At 32.6% G+C, this 15,515-nt stretch overlaps 3 protein-coding genes across 3 annotated transcripts; 1 reads left to right on the top strand and 2 right to left on the bottom strand.

Moving 5' to 3' along the window:
• The first annotated feature begins 1,155 nt into the window (after positions 1–1,155).
• Positions 1,156–2,446, top strand: LOC9308281 (mavicyanin). The gene is made up of 2 exons (XM_021020429.1): positions 1,156–1,426; positions 1,906–2,446. Exons 1-2 carry the CDS (start codon positions 1,261–1,263, stop codon positions 2,298–2,300), a joined length of 561 nt encoding a protein of 186 aa, XP_020876088.1. The 5' UTR covers positions 1,156–1,260; the 3' UTR covers positions 2,301–2,446.
• A 1,100-nt stretch (positions 2,447–3,546) lies between these two features.
• Positions 3,547–5,490, bottom strand: LOC9308280. Its single transcript, XM_002872165.2, has 7 exons — positions 5,329–5,490; positions 5,180–5,237; positions 4,941–5,067; positions 4,685–4,854; positions 4,239–4,518; positions 3,945–4,111; positions 3,547–3,836 (listed from the first exon to the last, which is right to left on the bottom strand). Exons 1-7 carry the CDS (start codon positions 5,473–5,475, stop codon positions 3,673–3,675), a joined length of 1,113 nt encoding a protein of 370 aa, XP_002872211.2. The 5' UTR covers positions 5,476–5,490; the 3' UTR covers positions 3,547–3,672.
• Positions 5,491–8,996: 3,506 nt separating this feature from the next.
• On the bottom strand, positions 8,997–11,496 carry LOC9308279. The gene is given in 8 exon segments (XM_021023147.1): positions 8,997–9,328; positions 9,439–9,587; positions 9,876–10,155; positions 10,289–10,458; positions 10,544–10,670; positions 10,763–10,820; positions 10,920–10,949; positions 10,951–11,496. Coding segments are annotated over 8 exon segments (1,032 nt in total). The 5' UTR covers positions 11,008–11,496; the 3' UTR covers positions 8,997–9,167.
• Positions 11,497–15,515: the final 4,019 nt, after the last annotated feature.

The following is a 15,515-nucleotide window of genomic DNA, read 5'->3' as shown; positions in this document are numbered from 1 at the left end:
AAAATTTTTGGCGGAAATATAATAATAACTAATAATAATTTCATTTGTGGAAGTTTAAGTTTTGGGTGCTATTATCTTCATATATAAAACATGATTAGGTGCTATTAGAGACTATTTCTCTAAAAATATTTTTGTGTGTTTTTTTCGGGGATTAATCTCAATTGCTCCTCAGAGTCAAAAAATTAATCTACATACTCTCCTCTAATCCACATCCACATACTCTCCTCTTTTTAATGATAGGACGAAACTACCCCTTTACTAGGTATACGTGGTACAACTGATACCTCTCTAGTTGTACAACCTAGTTGTACTTCCTAGTTGTACTACAACGTAGATGTACCAGAATATTCCCGAATATTTCCTAGTTGTACCAGTTACAACCCGTATAAAAGGATTCGAACCCTGGGGGCGCGCGCGTGCGCATGGAGCTTGCAACCACTGAGCTATTGTGTTTTTCGTTGAACACTTATCGATTTAATTGTATTTAACCCTTATCACCCGAAATCAACCCTCATTAAAGGTAATTTTGTCTTTCTACCATTGAGGAGTATTTGAGACTAAATTTTGAATCTGAGGATTATCTGAGAATTTGATCGGTTTTTTTCGGCATTGATGAGAATCACTTAAAAATATTTTTCTTTTTTTAAAACGACAAAATAATGAATTTTCAACTGATTTAAATGGATTGACCATAATTTTTATACAATAAACTGGAGTCACTAGATCTAACTTAAAGTTCATGTGTCTTTGAGATTATGGTTCTTAGAAACCATTCGTGTTTGATTTCTGAATATCATATCCAGATTAATGGGGTTCCAACATTTTATAATAATTGGATATAGGTTGATCTTTGTATCTTACTGTCGACGCGAGATAAAAAGAGAAAAACATCATTTATTCTCTCCATTATTTTTTCTTAACCTTATATATTTTTATATAGTCTTCTAATTTTTCAAGTCAGTTCAGTATTAGAAATTAAATCCAACACTAATAAAAGATAAGCAAGTAAAGTAAACAATCTTTGTTAGTATTTTGCTTTTTAGACACTCCTTTCTCCAAATTAGCCAACTAACCAATAAAGATCAAGTGACCTCCTAATACATACGCCCCACCACTCACATTCACATACCTCCTTATTAAAGGAGAAAACCTTGTGGGGCTCTTCACCAAAGAAGAAGAAGAAGCTTCACCTTTTACCAAATAAAAAAAAAAAAAGAAGAAGAAGAAGAAGAGTGTGTGAGAGAGAGAGTTAGTTGACTGATGGCGGCGAGGATAGTGGCGGCTTTAGCGTGTATGGTGGTGATGCTACGGCTGAGTGAAGCGGCGGTGTACAAAGTTGGTGACTCAGCAGGCTGGACAACCATAGCTAACGTAGACTACAAGCTATGGGCTTCTACCAAAACTTTCCACATTGGTGATACTGTCTGTGAGTTCCTTAATCTTCTTAGCTACATTAACATGAGCAGATCTAGACTGTAATAATTCTGTCGGAAAATGGACCCCATCTAGCAATCGTAATTCTTAAGTGCGTAAGCTTTAGGTGTAAAGTAAAGAGTACCTACCACTCACGCCCAAAAGGGCTATATTAATATATATACCAAGATGATCAAAAATTTAGGATAAATACAAAAAGTGTCATTTTTGATATTTTTCATCTGCTAAAAGTTCAAATGGTTATCATTATTAGTTCAGAACTGAGTTCAAAAACAGGGTTTTTAACTTATGAATTATGATTGATAAATTTTGAAATAAAACATGTGATTGAGTTTTTGGGCCAAAATATGTTATGATTTTTCTTTGGTTTAAATATGCTCACCTTTTTTTTTCTCAATGTATGCACATGTATAAATTGTTGTTACCTCTATGAAAATGTGAGTAAAACGTAAACTAATTTGATTTTGATAGTGTTCGAATACAACCCACAATTCCACAACGTAATGAGAGTGACGCACCCAATGTACAGAAGTTGCAACACCTCAAAGCCAATCTCCACGTTCACTACCGGCAACGACTCAATCACACTCACCAACCACGGCCACCATTTCTTCTTTTGCGGCGTTCCCGGCCATTGTCTTGCCGGTCAGAAGCTTGACCTCAACGTCCTCCTCCCTGCCTCCTCCACGCCACTCTCTGATCCACCAACTTCCTCCTCCTCTCCTCCATCGACTACTATTCCTGCAGCCGGAGTCCCCGGCCCTTCTCCTAGCCTTGCTGCTTCTCTATCGAGCGTGACAACAGCTCAAATCGTGGCTGTGGTGGTTCTCCTAGTCTCTTTGGCCTTTACAGATTTTGCTTCTTAATTAGGATTATATACATTGGAATTTTTGCATAATTTTTTGTTATGTTTACTTATTTCTTCCGTTTGGTTCTGTTTTTTCAAATGATTCAAAATGTAGAGATGGTCCTTCAACAATAAATGTGTACGAATGATTTAATTAGTACCTAATTTGTAATGTATTTTTTTTTTTGTCATCCGAAATTAATTAACACTCAAAAGTCATTCCTGAGGAATGTTGTTTACATATGTGATATGAAGCGATTCTGTACGAATTTTTCGTGCCAGATTATCTGCTTGTACATTAGCACTAATTTGTAATGTATTAATCCATTAAAAATGATAGTATTGTCAATCATTCCGTTATAATTTTTTTGGTCGTGTTTAACTACTCATTCTCAGATTGAACTCGAGTAATTTCAAACCACTAGGACCGATTGTCTAATAACATACTAATACATAAGTTCACTAATCACTATGTATCATGTTCAATATATTTTTTTTTCCTAAATTTGTTTGTGATCATATAAATACATACATAATAACTCGACCGAACTTATAGCCTGGTGACTTGATATATCACCATTCAAACCGACTTTCATATGATTGAGGTTTAAATTAACGGTCCAAAAAAAAACGCACAGGATTTTACTACCGTTCTTCAACACTTTTTCCTAAGCTGTTCACCCTAGATGATGAGAAACTAGGCCTGGGTTTTCGGTTATCCGTTCGGTTATCGGTTGGATTCATTCGGTTTCGGTTCTAAAATTTATTATCCATTCGGATATTTGGAAATTTCGGTTCGGTTCCGGTTCTTTCGGTTTTAAAATTTAGTATCCATTCAATTATTTTGTTTAAGATATTTTCGGATATTTCGGTTATTTTTGAGTATTTTCGGATATTTTTGGATATATTTTGGTTATTTTCGAGTATTTTAACTATTTTGGTCTATAAATAACTAATTATTTTGAATATATAATTGTATTTCGGGTATTTCGGTTACCCGAAATATTTCGGTTCGACACCGATTCGGTTATTAAATTTAGTATCCATTCGGTTATTTTCAAATTTTTGGTTCGGTACATTTGCTTCGGTTTATTTGCCCAGACCTATGTGAAACTATTAGATTTTGGGCCCTGAAACACATAATCACTAAGGTGATAAGTTTTTTGAATAGGTTAAGTTATCCATATAAATAAAACACTCCAAGTTCATTTCATTAATAACAAAACTGAAAAAAAAAAAAAAAAAAACACTCAGAAAAACAGAAATATCGTTACAAGACCACAACTTCTTTCTTTTTTTCTTAAGCATCAACAACTTCGTCTTATTACAAAGTCATCAAAAGTCTCTTTATTCATAAGGTTGTTTGATCGTTGACAAAGAAGTAGAGATATTTAAGCGGACACGATGTTGGTCACAGAGACCTTAACCATTTCAGCTTCAAAGATAATGGCATCATTCACCAAATATCCTTTCGATGCATCGTTTAAATCTGCTAACAATATGATATTGTTCACTCCCACACCATAACCGCTTCGAATCGGGTACCAAGCTGCAGCTGCAAAGAAAAAACAAATATAAACCAATTTACATTAGCCGTTAATTTCATTCATTGATGACTTTCTCTCCTAAAGAAAACACTTTTATTTTTGGTTATTTTTCTTACAATATATTTGTCTATGGTTGGTGCTTCGTTGATTCTTTAACCGCAGATTAACCGCTCCCCAAGTGTTTGTAACAACTGCGTTTGCCTTATGGCCTTGAGCAAATAGGAAGATTGGAAGTGCATGTGGTCTTCCTCCTCCATCTCCCTTTGGGTTAAATCCTAGTCTCCTGATTATCCATTAACCAAAACCCATTATTACACTAGGCCACCGCGGAATGCACATAATAGTTGCAAGCTTTGAGATCAAATCATTTGTACTTCGGTCTAAAAGTTCGGGTTACCAAAAGTACTAACCAGTATCGGTCTTCAACGAGAAAATCGTCAGAGTAATAGAATTTATCTTCCAAGGTAGAGAAATGAAGTATCTTCCAAGTGAAAACATTGTTAGGAGGGTTTGATATGAATGTGACTTTCTCTTGTTGCTGGGCCGGGCTAACGATGAAGATCTCAGCACCAAAAGAACCAGTGTCCTGCTCAATGTACCCTTCATTCGTGTTGTAAAATGTTGATTGAGGAATCAATTGTCCGTATCCCCACTCTTTTTTAGCATTGTTGTATCGCTTCACTGTTCCATCTACAATCCACAAAAAAAAAAAAAACTCTAAATCACAATCAACTCGGTTCATGTAATAATGAGACTAATATTTGAAATCTACAATTGCCAAGTAAAAGTAGCATTGGCTAGAAATAAACTTGGCCACTATATCTATAAAGATGTCTATATACATTTATTTGTGTACCTGTAACAGTCAAATATTTGTGTAGCTTCCCATTGTGGACAAAGAGTTTGAGATCAACATTCACTTCCCAGCCTACTGGAAGAGATTCTGTCTCTTCGATCCTCGCATAAAGTGAAATATGATCATTTCCACCGTCGTTTGGATTACCATTCACGTACAACACCAATCTCCTGATTTTTATTTTCCAACAAAATTAGCTCAAAAAATAGAATTAATTATTTTTTAAATAAAAATGGAGAAAGTGTAAGATCTGAACCATTTGTAACCAGCAGCCTCAAAAACAGAGGATTCATAGGGTTCTCCTCTCCCTTTAATCACTGAGAAGCTTGTTATTGTCACTATCTTACTCGATGGTCGCTCTTCTCTCAACACTCTTGTCACTCCTATCAACCAAAAAATATCCAAGAAAATCAAGATCGAAATGGGTTCCAGTTTTTATCCAAAAAAACCCTTAAAGACCAAAAAGAAAGTCGATTTCAGACAACACAAGTGTACCAAGATTCTCATTGAGAATGTAAGAACTGTTGTACTCTGTTCCTCTTCCCTGTGTGACCTATATTTTTAAGTTTCATGTTAAAAACTACTTCTAGTAAAAAGCTAATCCATTGAAAAAGAGCTTTAAGAACAAAAATAAAGAATCATACCTGTTGAATGATGAACTCAGCTGAAGAGGAGGTAATGAAGAGAAAAGCGAGAGATATGAAACCTAGACTCAGTTTTTGACTATCCATATTTTGAGATCTGGGTTTTCTTTGGGAAAGGTGTACATTTTTATATAGACAGAGAGACATCTAAGGTTACATATTGATCCAGTTTAGTTATTTTTTATTATTACTAATATAAAATACTGAAAGTGGATTAGTCGTGGGAAAAACAATATATTTTACATATTCATTTTTATTATACATAAAAGTAACATATTCATTTTGAACATATGTTTGACTTAGAATGTTGTTACTTTTATGCCATTTTCCAAGTAACCTGTGTACTTTCTCCGTTTCGTTTTAGTTGTCGTTTAAAGTTTTTTCACACAAATTAAAAAAAGTATTAAATTTTCTATTTTACCTTTTATTAATATATTTTATAAAAAAATTCATTGGCCAAAACATTAAAACAGTAGGGATAAAACTGGAATTTTCACCAAACATTTGCATTGAAAACCTAAAACGATAACTATTTTGAAACAAAATTTATAACATAAAACGACAACTAAACTGAAACGGAGGGAGTATTATTTTCTATGGATTTGTGGGAGATCTGGAGGTAGTGGGTGGCAACTGGCAAGTGTTCAAAAATATGATTAAATCTTTTTAGCAAAAACGTTTTACACGAGATCTTATTTATTGCAATGATCGACTCAGTGTCAATGGTATATCACTATCATCGCAGAATTCATAATTATCCAAATTTTATATTAGACACGAGAGGAGCAACGCCCATGTTCAATTCGAAGGCATTTTTGGGTCCACTGGGAAAAAGGTAGATGTTAAATTTTAGTGTACGCGATGAATGGAAAATAGGGAACCAAAACTGCATAGCGGTAAAGAAAATAGGTTTTTATTTAAAATAAATACTCTCTCCGTTCCACAAAAATGGACTGTTTAGAAAAAAAATTTGTCGCATAAAGATAGAAGTTTTGTGTTTCTAATGTCAAATTTAAAACAGTTTACCTATTTTACCCTTATTAAATAACAATAAATAATATACTCTTTAAAATGTGTTAAAAGGTGAAAAGGTTAAAATTGTTATTATACATTATTTCTTAAAGAATGTGAAATTTTTTAAAAAATTATCTTTGTGGGACGGAGGGAGTAAGTTATTTTCTATTTTTTTATTTTGAAAAAAGTATAAAAGATAATAAAAAAAAGTGTGGTTTATTTTACTTATGTGTAATTTTTTGGTTCGGTACCAATTAGCCATAAATGTGTGACCAATATCGTCTCCGGTTTATTTTTGGTTCTAAACCAATTGGCCATAAACTGTGGTTTAGTCTTAGTCTATAAGTTTAATAAAAAAAAGGAGAAAAAAAAAAGAATTAGGCTATGAATAGATAACACGGAACTCATAACAAAACGGTACCGTTCTTTTTGTCTTTTCACAATACTTATCTTTGGTTCCGTACTAATTAGGCATAAAGTGTGTTTCAATTTTACTATCACAAGTGGATATATTGCTTTTACTTTTGTTTAATTTTTTGCCTTCCTAAAAAAAACAGTTTCTTGCACCCTCTCGGCAAAGACCGATCAAACCGATCCGATCAGTCCAAAATTTTTGGTTATCGACGTAGACTGAAGAGAGTAGACCAAACCAAACGTCAAAATTAATTTGGACGATCGGCTTTCGGATCAGGTCGGTTCGGTAATCGGGCCGATCGGTTTTATTTGATTATGCAGCCCATTAGCAATTATGGAGCCCATTAAGAGGCATATATAAGCCTAACCCTAACTCATTAATCCTAATTTCATTTCTCTTCTTCTTCGCCTCTACTGCATGCGATTCCGAGAGAGAAAGAGAAATTCTCATCTCATCAGTTCATCCTTCTTCTCTGATCTAAACATCATCTCATCATCTCTTCTCATTCATCAATTCATCATCTTCTACACTTTTTCATCTTCTTACCCTCGTCATTCTACGCCCATTTCTCAGAAGTTCAACCCGTAAACCGTAAACAAGAAATTCGTAGAGGTCAGCTCTTCGTTCTACTTGTAGCTAATTCATTAGTCCACTAAGATCTGTTTCCAACTCGATAATACTTGGATGCAAATTGGAATCCCAAATCCCAAATCGATAGATTTGACACGTGTCACGATCACGTCAGTTATTAACTTTGAAAACATACTTTATATAATAAGATTATTTAGCCGTATTTTCCATTGTTTTTGGTTTATAGTAAAACATATTTTATTTTATTTTTATTATAAATTTTCAAACTATTTAATATAATATCAAAATTTCTTTTATTTTGAGTGCTTGCATGGAATATATCTACACATTTTTCAAAATTAATATAAACTTATTTATAAAAATTATATCATCAACACTTAAACCAAAACAAACTGAAATGTGGATGTTATTTTTTTTATCAGTGAAGTGTGGATCTAGCGTAATCTATTGTTTCGAGAAAAGTTTTAATAGATTATCACAAAAAGGTGTGCAAATCAAGATAAAGTTATGGTATATATTTAAATCATTTTCTTAATATATACTATTTTAACCCACACATCGTGTGAGCAATTTTCTAGCATATAATAGGTTACAATTTCATCAACTTACATGCTTAAGCTCCTGATTGCCACCATTCTACAATAGTTTTAGTTATACCAACCAAGCCCATAACCTATATATATGACAATCAATTCATTTCCAATAGTTTTGAGTTGGAAGCTTATGAGTTTTCAAATGAACTCATAATCACTTATTTAGTAATTAGTATTAAAATCTAATAGACACAAATGGGTATAACCAATCTAAAACAAAAGTTGGATTTGATCCGAGAAAAATGAATTTATATTCTCGAGGGAGCATGTTTATATATTTCACATTGGAAGCAAAGATATTTCAACACAAATATTTAGTACATATGCATTTTCTCACCTATTGCTAATTAATTTTGAGTTAGAATCTCATTAAACTTGATATATATAATATCAACTGATACTAATGCGAAATGCTTAAAATGGAAGTGGTAAAAGTGGTAGAAATGTTAGAAGCGCGGAGTGAAACATATACTGGTTGATGAACTTTCAAGATAAATGCGGTTAACTTAATGAGAGGAATTAATATAGTGGTCAAATTAACGTTATACATTAAAAAATGTAGATCAAGCTAGGGAGTGACTCTTACTCCAACGGGCAACGGTCGTATATTTTGGGTGTACAATTCATTCCAAGAGCGAAAGCAAAAAAATAAATATACCTTGGAACTTGAGTTTATAGGTATAGGTAAATGACCATTCAACCCAATTTCGATATGATTGAGCTTTAAAAATGGTTCAATAGACCTAGGAGCAAAAAACGGACAGGATTTTACTTTACTTTTTCCTAAGTTCAATCTAGATTTTGGTTATATTTATTTTTTGGTTAGTGGATGTTAGAATTATAGAGAATGCCAGAATGGTATGAATAAAATTATAATTTGCATCGTACGACTTAGATTTTTTACATATTTAGTATCTTTCTAAAATGTTATGCAATACTTTTTCTTTTGGGTTACGTTCTGTTTGAATTTGGCTACAAAAATTGAAATGATGTGAAGTAAATTATAAGTTTACTCCATATAGGTCGACTTTATCCAGAAAGTTAACACTTCATCATGTCCCCAACATTTTTCAAAAAATTTAAAACCCTGAGAGTTTCATTTTCATTGATAACAAAACAGAAAAGAGAAAACTCAGAAAACCAGAAACAAAGACTACATCACAAACATCACAAACCATCTCTTTCTTCCTAAGGTTGTTTGAAGTATGGTAAAGAAGTAGAGATCTTTAAACGGAGACGAGGTTCGTCACAGAGACCGTAAGCATTTCAGCTTCAATTATAATGGCATCATTCACCAAATATCCTTTCGATGCATCCTTTACATCTGCTAATGGTATAGTATTCACTCCCAAACCGTATCCGCTTAGAACCAGGTACCAATATTCAGCTGCAAAGAAAACACAACATAATAAGATTTACATTAGCTACTATTAGTTTCATTCATTGTTTATTTTCTCTCTTGGAGATAAACTTTTTTTCTTTGGTTAGTTTTCTTACTAAATGATGTTATGTGGTTGGTGTTTCGTTGATTCTTTAACCGCAGATTAGCTGCTCCATAAGTGGTTGCTTCAACTGCGTTTGCCTTAAATCCTTGAGCATATAAATAGATTGGGACTAAACCTCCTTTCGGGTTAAATCCTAATTTCCTGATTATTCATTAACCAAAATCCCTTATTATACTCAGGCCACTGTGAAGTCACGTAACGATGAGATCAATTTTTTTTTTTTTTTTTGAATACTAGGAGGTTTTGGGCCAAAGCCCGTAATACCTCAGACCCGAAACTACAGCATGTAATATTAGTAACGTCCCAAACGTCACTCAAACCGGCGACCTCTAAGCTTCGTCTAGGACTTTACCAGTTGAGCTAACGACACTTGGTAGATGAGATCAATATTATGAATCATTATGTAATACGATGAGATCAAGTACTAACCAGTATCGGTCTCCAACAAGAAACTCGTCAGATTTATAGATTTTATCTTCCAAGGTAGAGAAATGAAGTATCTTCCAAGTGAAGACATTGTTTGGAGGGTTTGATATGAATGTGACTTTCTCTTTTAGGTTGGACCGGTTAACGATGGAGATCTCGGCACCAAAAGTACCAGTGTCCTGCTCACGGAATCCATCGTTCCCGTCGTAGTAAGTTGATTGAGGAATTAGTTGTCCGAATCCCAACTCTTTTGTCGCATTGTTGTATCGCTTCACTAATCCATCTACAATCCACAATTATGCAAAGAAAAAAAAAAATAAACACTCCAAATCACAACCAACTAGGTTCATGTATTAATTAATCTTGGCCAATATTTCTAGAAATAATTTGATGGATCTAATATTTGTTTAAAGTACCTGTAACAATTAAATATTTGTTTAGCTTCCCATTGTAGACAAAGAGTTTGAGATCAACATTCACTTCCCATCCTATTGGAAGAGATTCTGTCTCTACGATCCTCGCGTAAAGTGAAACATGATCTTTTCCACCGTCGTCTTGTTTACCATTCGTGTACAAAACCAATCTCCTGATTTATTTATTTTTCATCAAAATTATCTCAGAAAATATAATTAAATTAAATAAAAAAAATGGATAGAGTGTAAGATCTTTACCATTTGTAACCAGCAGCCTCAAAAACAGAGGATACATAGGGTGCCATTATGCTCCTAATTATTGAGAAGCTTGTTATTGACAGAATCTTATCCGCTGGTGGCTCATCCCTCCACACTCTTGTCAGTCCTACGAAGAAAACAAATTCCAAGAAAATCAAGAAAATGGTTTTCAGTTTTAAGTTTTAACCAAGAAAATCTAAAGAAAGAAAATAAGTGTACCAAGATTCGTCGTGAGACTGTAAGAACTGTTGTACTCTATTCCTCTGCCTTCTGTGGCCTAATTTTAGTAAAAAATATTAATTTTATTCATTGTGAAAAACTACTTTTTAGTATAAAAAACACGTATCGATAGAAAAAAGTGCTTAAAAGAAAGAACCTGTTTAATGAGGAGATCAGCGGAAGAGGAAAGTGATGAAGAGAAAAGCGAGAGATAGTAAACCTAGACTCCATTTTTGAGTATCCATATTTTTGAGATCTGGTTTTTGTTTTAGTAAGGCTTTACACTATTAAAGTTACTTATTGATCGAGTTTAGTTACAAATATATAATACTGAAAGTGGACTCGTTATGCAACCAATAATACACACATTCAATTTTACTGTAAAGGGTCAGATTTGAGATTTCGATTTGGTTATAGTTTATTTTATGTCTATTATTACACAATATTTCTGTGGATTTGGGAGAGATCTCGAAGTAGTGGGTGGGAATGAAGTGTTCAAAATATGAAGTTTTAAGCAAAACGTTGGCCACACGAGATGTTATTATAATGATCGACTCAGTGTCAATGGTATATTGTATCACTAATTCACTATCACCGAGGTTTGATAATATCCATATATTGTTAAAATAGTATCACCAAAACCAACTATATCAATTGAGTAAATTCATCCATATAGTTTTATATTTATTTTTTTGGATTTCTAAACACAGTAGACTCGACTTATCTAATCATTTATCTCGTCAAAATTTTATTATATAATTAACTAGTAATGAATCTAGGCTATGACCGAACTTAAAAATATCTAGGCTATGACCGAACTTAAAAATATCTTTTTAATTCAAGAAGATATTTTAGTTTCATGAATCATGGTGGGTGAGTATTTGTTTTTCTATTTTGATTAAATTTGTTGCTGTATTTAACTGAAAAAATTAGAAAATCAAAAATACAAAACAGTTCTCCATATAGTCTGTTTGAAGAAAAAAAAAAAAAATAGTCTGTTTAAGTTTTACATTAAATTTGTGTCTTTATTCTTTTGCCATAGTCCATGATATCACTTCTATCTAAAACTATGAGAATCTTGTTCTTTTTTGGTATAGCAATGACTGCAAAATTGGACCGGATCACTTAGTTAACGTCTTTTTCATATTGACGTTGGCTCAATGCCTTAGCTCTGTTCCAATCCCCTTCTCGTACGTCCTCATCTGTTTTCCTTCATTTAATCTCTCTTCCTACTATTAAAAGTAAGGTTTTTTTTTTTTACTTTTATATTTTTTACTTTGCTCCAATTCCTTACTTTTACTGTTTAGCACTTAATTATTATTTTTATTGAATTTAATGTTAAATTAATATTAAAAAAAAAACCAACTTGTATACAACTGTTTCTACTTTTTAATGTATAATCAGATATTAGAGTTTAACCCTAAAAGAGACGGAGAAGGAAGCAGAGCCGGCGCTGACATATGAAAGACCACAAGCGAAAAAAAAATTTGGGCCAGTTTTTACAGAAAACGAGAAAAAAAAATAATAAAGCATTTTGGCAGCTTCAAAGGTTCGAATCTAGGAAAGAAAGGAGAGCAACCTAAGATCTACCACTAGACTAAAGCTGATTTTAAAAAATAGAGGCCGAAATCTTTATATAAAATAATCGGCCGCAAGCATGGGCTTCATTAGCATGTCCCAAGGGCCGGCTCTGGGAGGAAGACCACATGCACTCCCTATCTACCCTAAAAGATATGGAGGAGGAAGACCACATGCACTCTCTATCTACCTGTAGGCTCAAGGTGTAACACTCGTCCCGCCTTATAGGCCAAGACAACGTGTTATTCATCTGGTCTCGGCAAAACGCTTAATTCTTTAAATATTCAAAACTTGTTCAACATTTCATAAAGCTTATTAACCTGAAGAAAAAAAGATAAAAGGGGTAAACACAATGCCGAAATTCTAATCACACTCAACAATCAGTGCATAATATAGAATCAGACTCCAAATGTATAAACCTTAGGTCCAGGCCGTGATAATGAGTAAAAAAAGGTATTTGCCTTAGGCCCCCTCTAAATTAATCAAATTTTGGCCCAAAATTTTAAATAATTATATAGAATATTAGTAAAATATTTTTATTTTTAGTGCTATTTTTATTAAGTTTGAAAATTTTGTTTAAAATATCAAAATAATTTTTATTTATCTCTAATAATTTACAATATAATGTTTTGAATATTAGTATTTATATAGATAAAAAAATGTTAACTAAGAAAATAGAATACAAAAATTGTATAAAATTATATATTTATAGTTAATTACTTAATTTTACAAAATGTTATTTTCATAGATTAAGAACATAGTGTTTAATATCTCTATTTTATTAAAAAGGATATTTTTAGTTTTAGTTATAAGTTATAACACATTTTATTATGAAAATGTATAAATCCTCTCGGGTTTTTTTTTTTTTTTTTTTTCGGCCATCAAAACATGTGTAAGTCTAGGCTAAGAAATGATTTACTAAAATCATTCTATTTAACCAGTCGAAACGGCGTATGTTTTAGGTCCATTAAAAAAATATGATAAATAAGTTATTCGACAATTCCACTTAGCCCTAGGCGTTCGGTTGTATGGTTCGGTTATTCGGTTATTCGGTTCTAGGCACTTGGGATCCATAAAAGAACCGAACTGTTTTCGGTTCGGTTCGGTTTGGATACTTGAGAATAGAACCATAAGATAACCGAAATACCTTCAGGTATGGTTCGATTCGGATATTTACCCACCAAATAACCAAACTATCCAAATAACCGAACCATTACCCGAATAAAAACAGATTGTAATACTAATAATGTATGCAAATATGAACTAAAAGCTTCAAAATGCAATAATTCAAGTTGCAAATCCAAAAAAGGAGTTTCCACAGTTCAGTCCAGAGAAATCCATAACAAACTAACAATATTCTAGAGTTCCAAAATCTAAATCCGCAACAAAATAACAAAGTTCAAACTTCAAAGAGACTTAAGAGTTGAAACCGCAACAAAATAATCAAGTTCAAAAGAGACTTGAGAAAGAAAGAAAGAGAGAAAGAGAGATTAGAGTATAGATTATTAGATTCTATAAGCATCTTCAAGTCCTTTATGATAAATCGATGATGATGAATTTGATGAGGTGAAGAACCGAAAATGATGATTGATGAATGGATTTGGAGGTGATGAGCGGTGAATGAAAATTAGGGTTTCGTGTTTGTGATTTGGGGATCGGAACTCGGGAGAAGACAAAAACGAGTGAAATGTTTTGTTGTTGTGTCGTGGGTAGGGACGTAGGGTTAGGGTATAAGGCAAAAAGGGCTTGGGCTTAATGGGTTTAGGGGATAAGAGAAATGGGTTTGGGCTTAATGGATTTAGGTATAGGCCTCTTAAATCAAATGTGTTTGGTTTAAAATGGACATCCATGGATATCGGTTCTGTTCGGTTAATAACTGATATCTTTGGATAGTTGAAATGAGAACCATTCGGTTATTTAACAATATCCGAAACCAAAAATTTTGGATACTTTCGATTCGGTTTGGTTCGGTTTTCCGAGTTCGGTTTTTATTCCTAGGGCTAGTTCCACTTCCACTCATTTTGGAAAGATTAGTCAAATAGTAATAATCCGGATTACCCCTATTTATCAAAAATATATATACAAACACACAAAAATCTCTTAAAGTATTTAATATATATACGTTTAGGATTCTTTACCTTCACAAAATAGAATAAAAGAATAACCGAAAATCATGGTTCTTAAAAATTTTGACCCGGAATTGATTTGATTTTGACCCGAAAATGAGTAATCGGATCTTTAATTTTTCTTAGACTTTCCAAAAAAATCAGTCGGATCTTACCTTATTGCCTTCACTCCTACAAAATAGGTAAACGTAATTAACAACCTTTGATTTTGGAAATATATCAATCATATATAAGAAAATCATAATTTTTATTTGGTAACTAAATCTTACAAATAATAATAAGAAAATCAAAACATATATTTGGTAACTAACATTAGGCATATTCTCTACACATTCGAATATTAAAATCTTGCCTAAACCAAATGATCTGTAATCTTTTACGATATTCCATCGTATCTATATTGTTATTATGTGAAATCGTAATCTTTCCTTACACATTTGTATCATTCAGTGTAATTGATCATCAAATCCAAATTTGTTTAATAAATCTAAGATTTCCTACTTTCTCTCCAAGATAGTGTGAAATCAATTCAGTCTAAACCCTAGACATTCTTGCATCTATATATATATATATATATATAACAATAACAATCGTTAATCAAGTTCACAACTCATCAGAGCAAATACCTCATTTTATGTTTTGAAGTTTTGGCGGATTGAAGAATATAGAGGTGTTCACTAATACTCCTAAGAAATTATTGAGTTGTTTCTTTGTTCCTATATTGTATGATACCTTATCTAATGACACATATTTTTTAGGTCAACGATGTCTCCTTAATGGAATTAGATGAATTTTACCTTGATCCGAAATTTTCAGAACTTGAATTGATCTAGGAAATGTTATTTTAGTTTCTCCCTTTTTTGTACAACTTATCTATGAACTTAATAGGCAACTATACTAATAAGTTTTATATGTTTTTTCTTGCAGGTCTCTCTTTACATCTTTGCCGTTCATTGCAAGGAATATCAGAAATTTATAATCGGATGAAGAAGGGGAGATGGAAAGTGTTGGTGAGAAGTGAGAACTTTTAATTGTTTGAATATTATGTT

Source organism: Arabidopsis lyrata (genome assembly GCF_000004255.2).
Source record: "Arabidopsis lyrata subsp. lyrata unplaced genomic scaffold ARALYscaffold_6, whole genome shotgun sequence".
NCBI lineage: Eukaryota > Viridiplantae > Streptophyta > Magnoliopsida > Brassicales > Brassicaceae > Arabidopsis > Arabidopsis lyrata.
This window is presented reverse-complemented; position numbering and strand designations above follow the sequence as displayed.

What these genes read in the sequence shown, in the direction of transcription:
- LOC9308280 (XM_002872165.2), bottom strand. Translation starts at nt 5,475, where the DNA reads ATGTCTCTCTGTCTATATAAAAATGTACACCTTTCCCAAAGAAAACCC. An exon ending in CATTCTCAATGAGAATCTTG is followed by an intron (nt 5,068 to 5,179) that starts GTACACTTGTGT and finishes TTTGGTTGATAG; the next exon opens with GAGTGACAAGAGTGTTGAGA. An exon ending in CAACCATAGACAAATATATT is followed by an intron (nt 3,837 to 3,944) that starts GTAAGAAAAATA and finishes TTTTCTTTGCAG; the next exon opens with CTGCAGCTTGGTACCCGATT.
- LOC9308281 (XM_021020429.1), top strand. Translation starts at nt 1,261, where the DNA reads ATGGCGGCGAGGATAGTGGCGGCTTTAGCGTGTATGGTGGTGATGCTA. An exon ending in CCACATTGGTGATACTGTCT is followed by an intron (nt 1,427 to 1,905) that starts GTGAGTTCCTTA and finishes TGATTTTGATAG; the next exon opens with TGTTCGAATACAACCCACAA.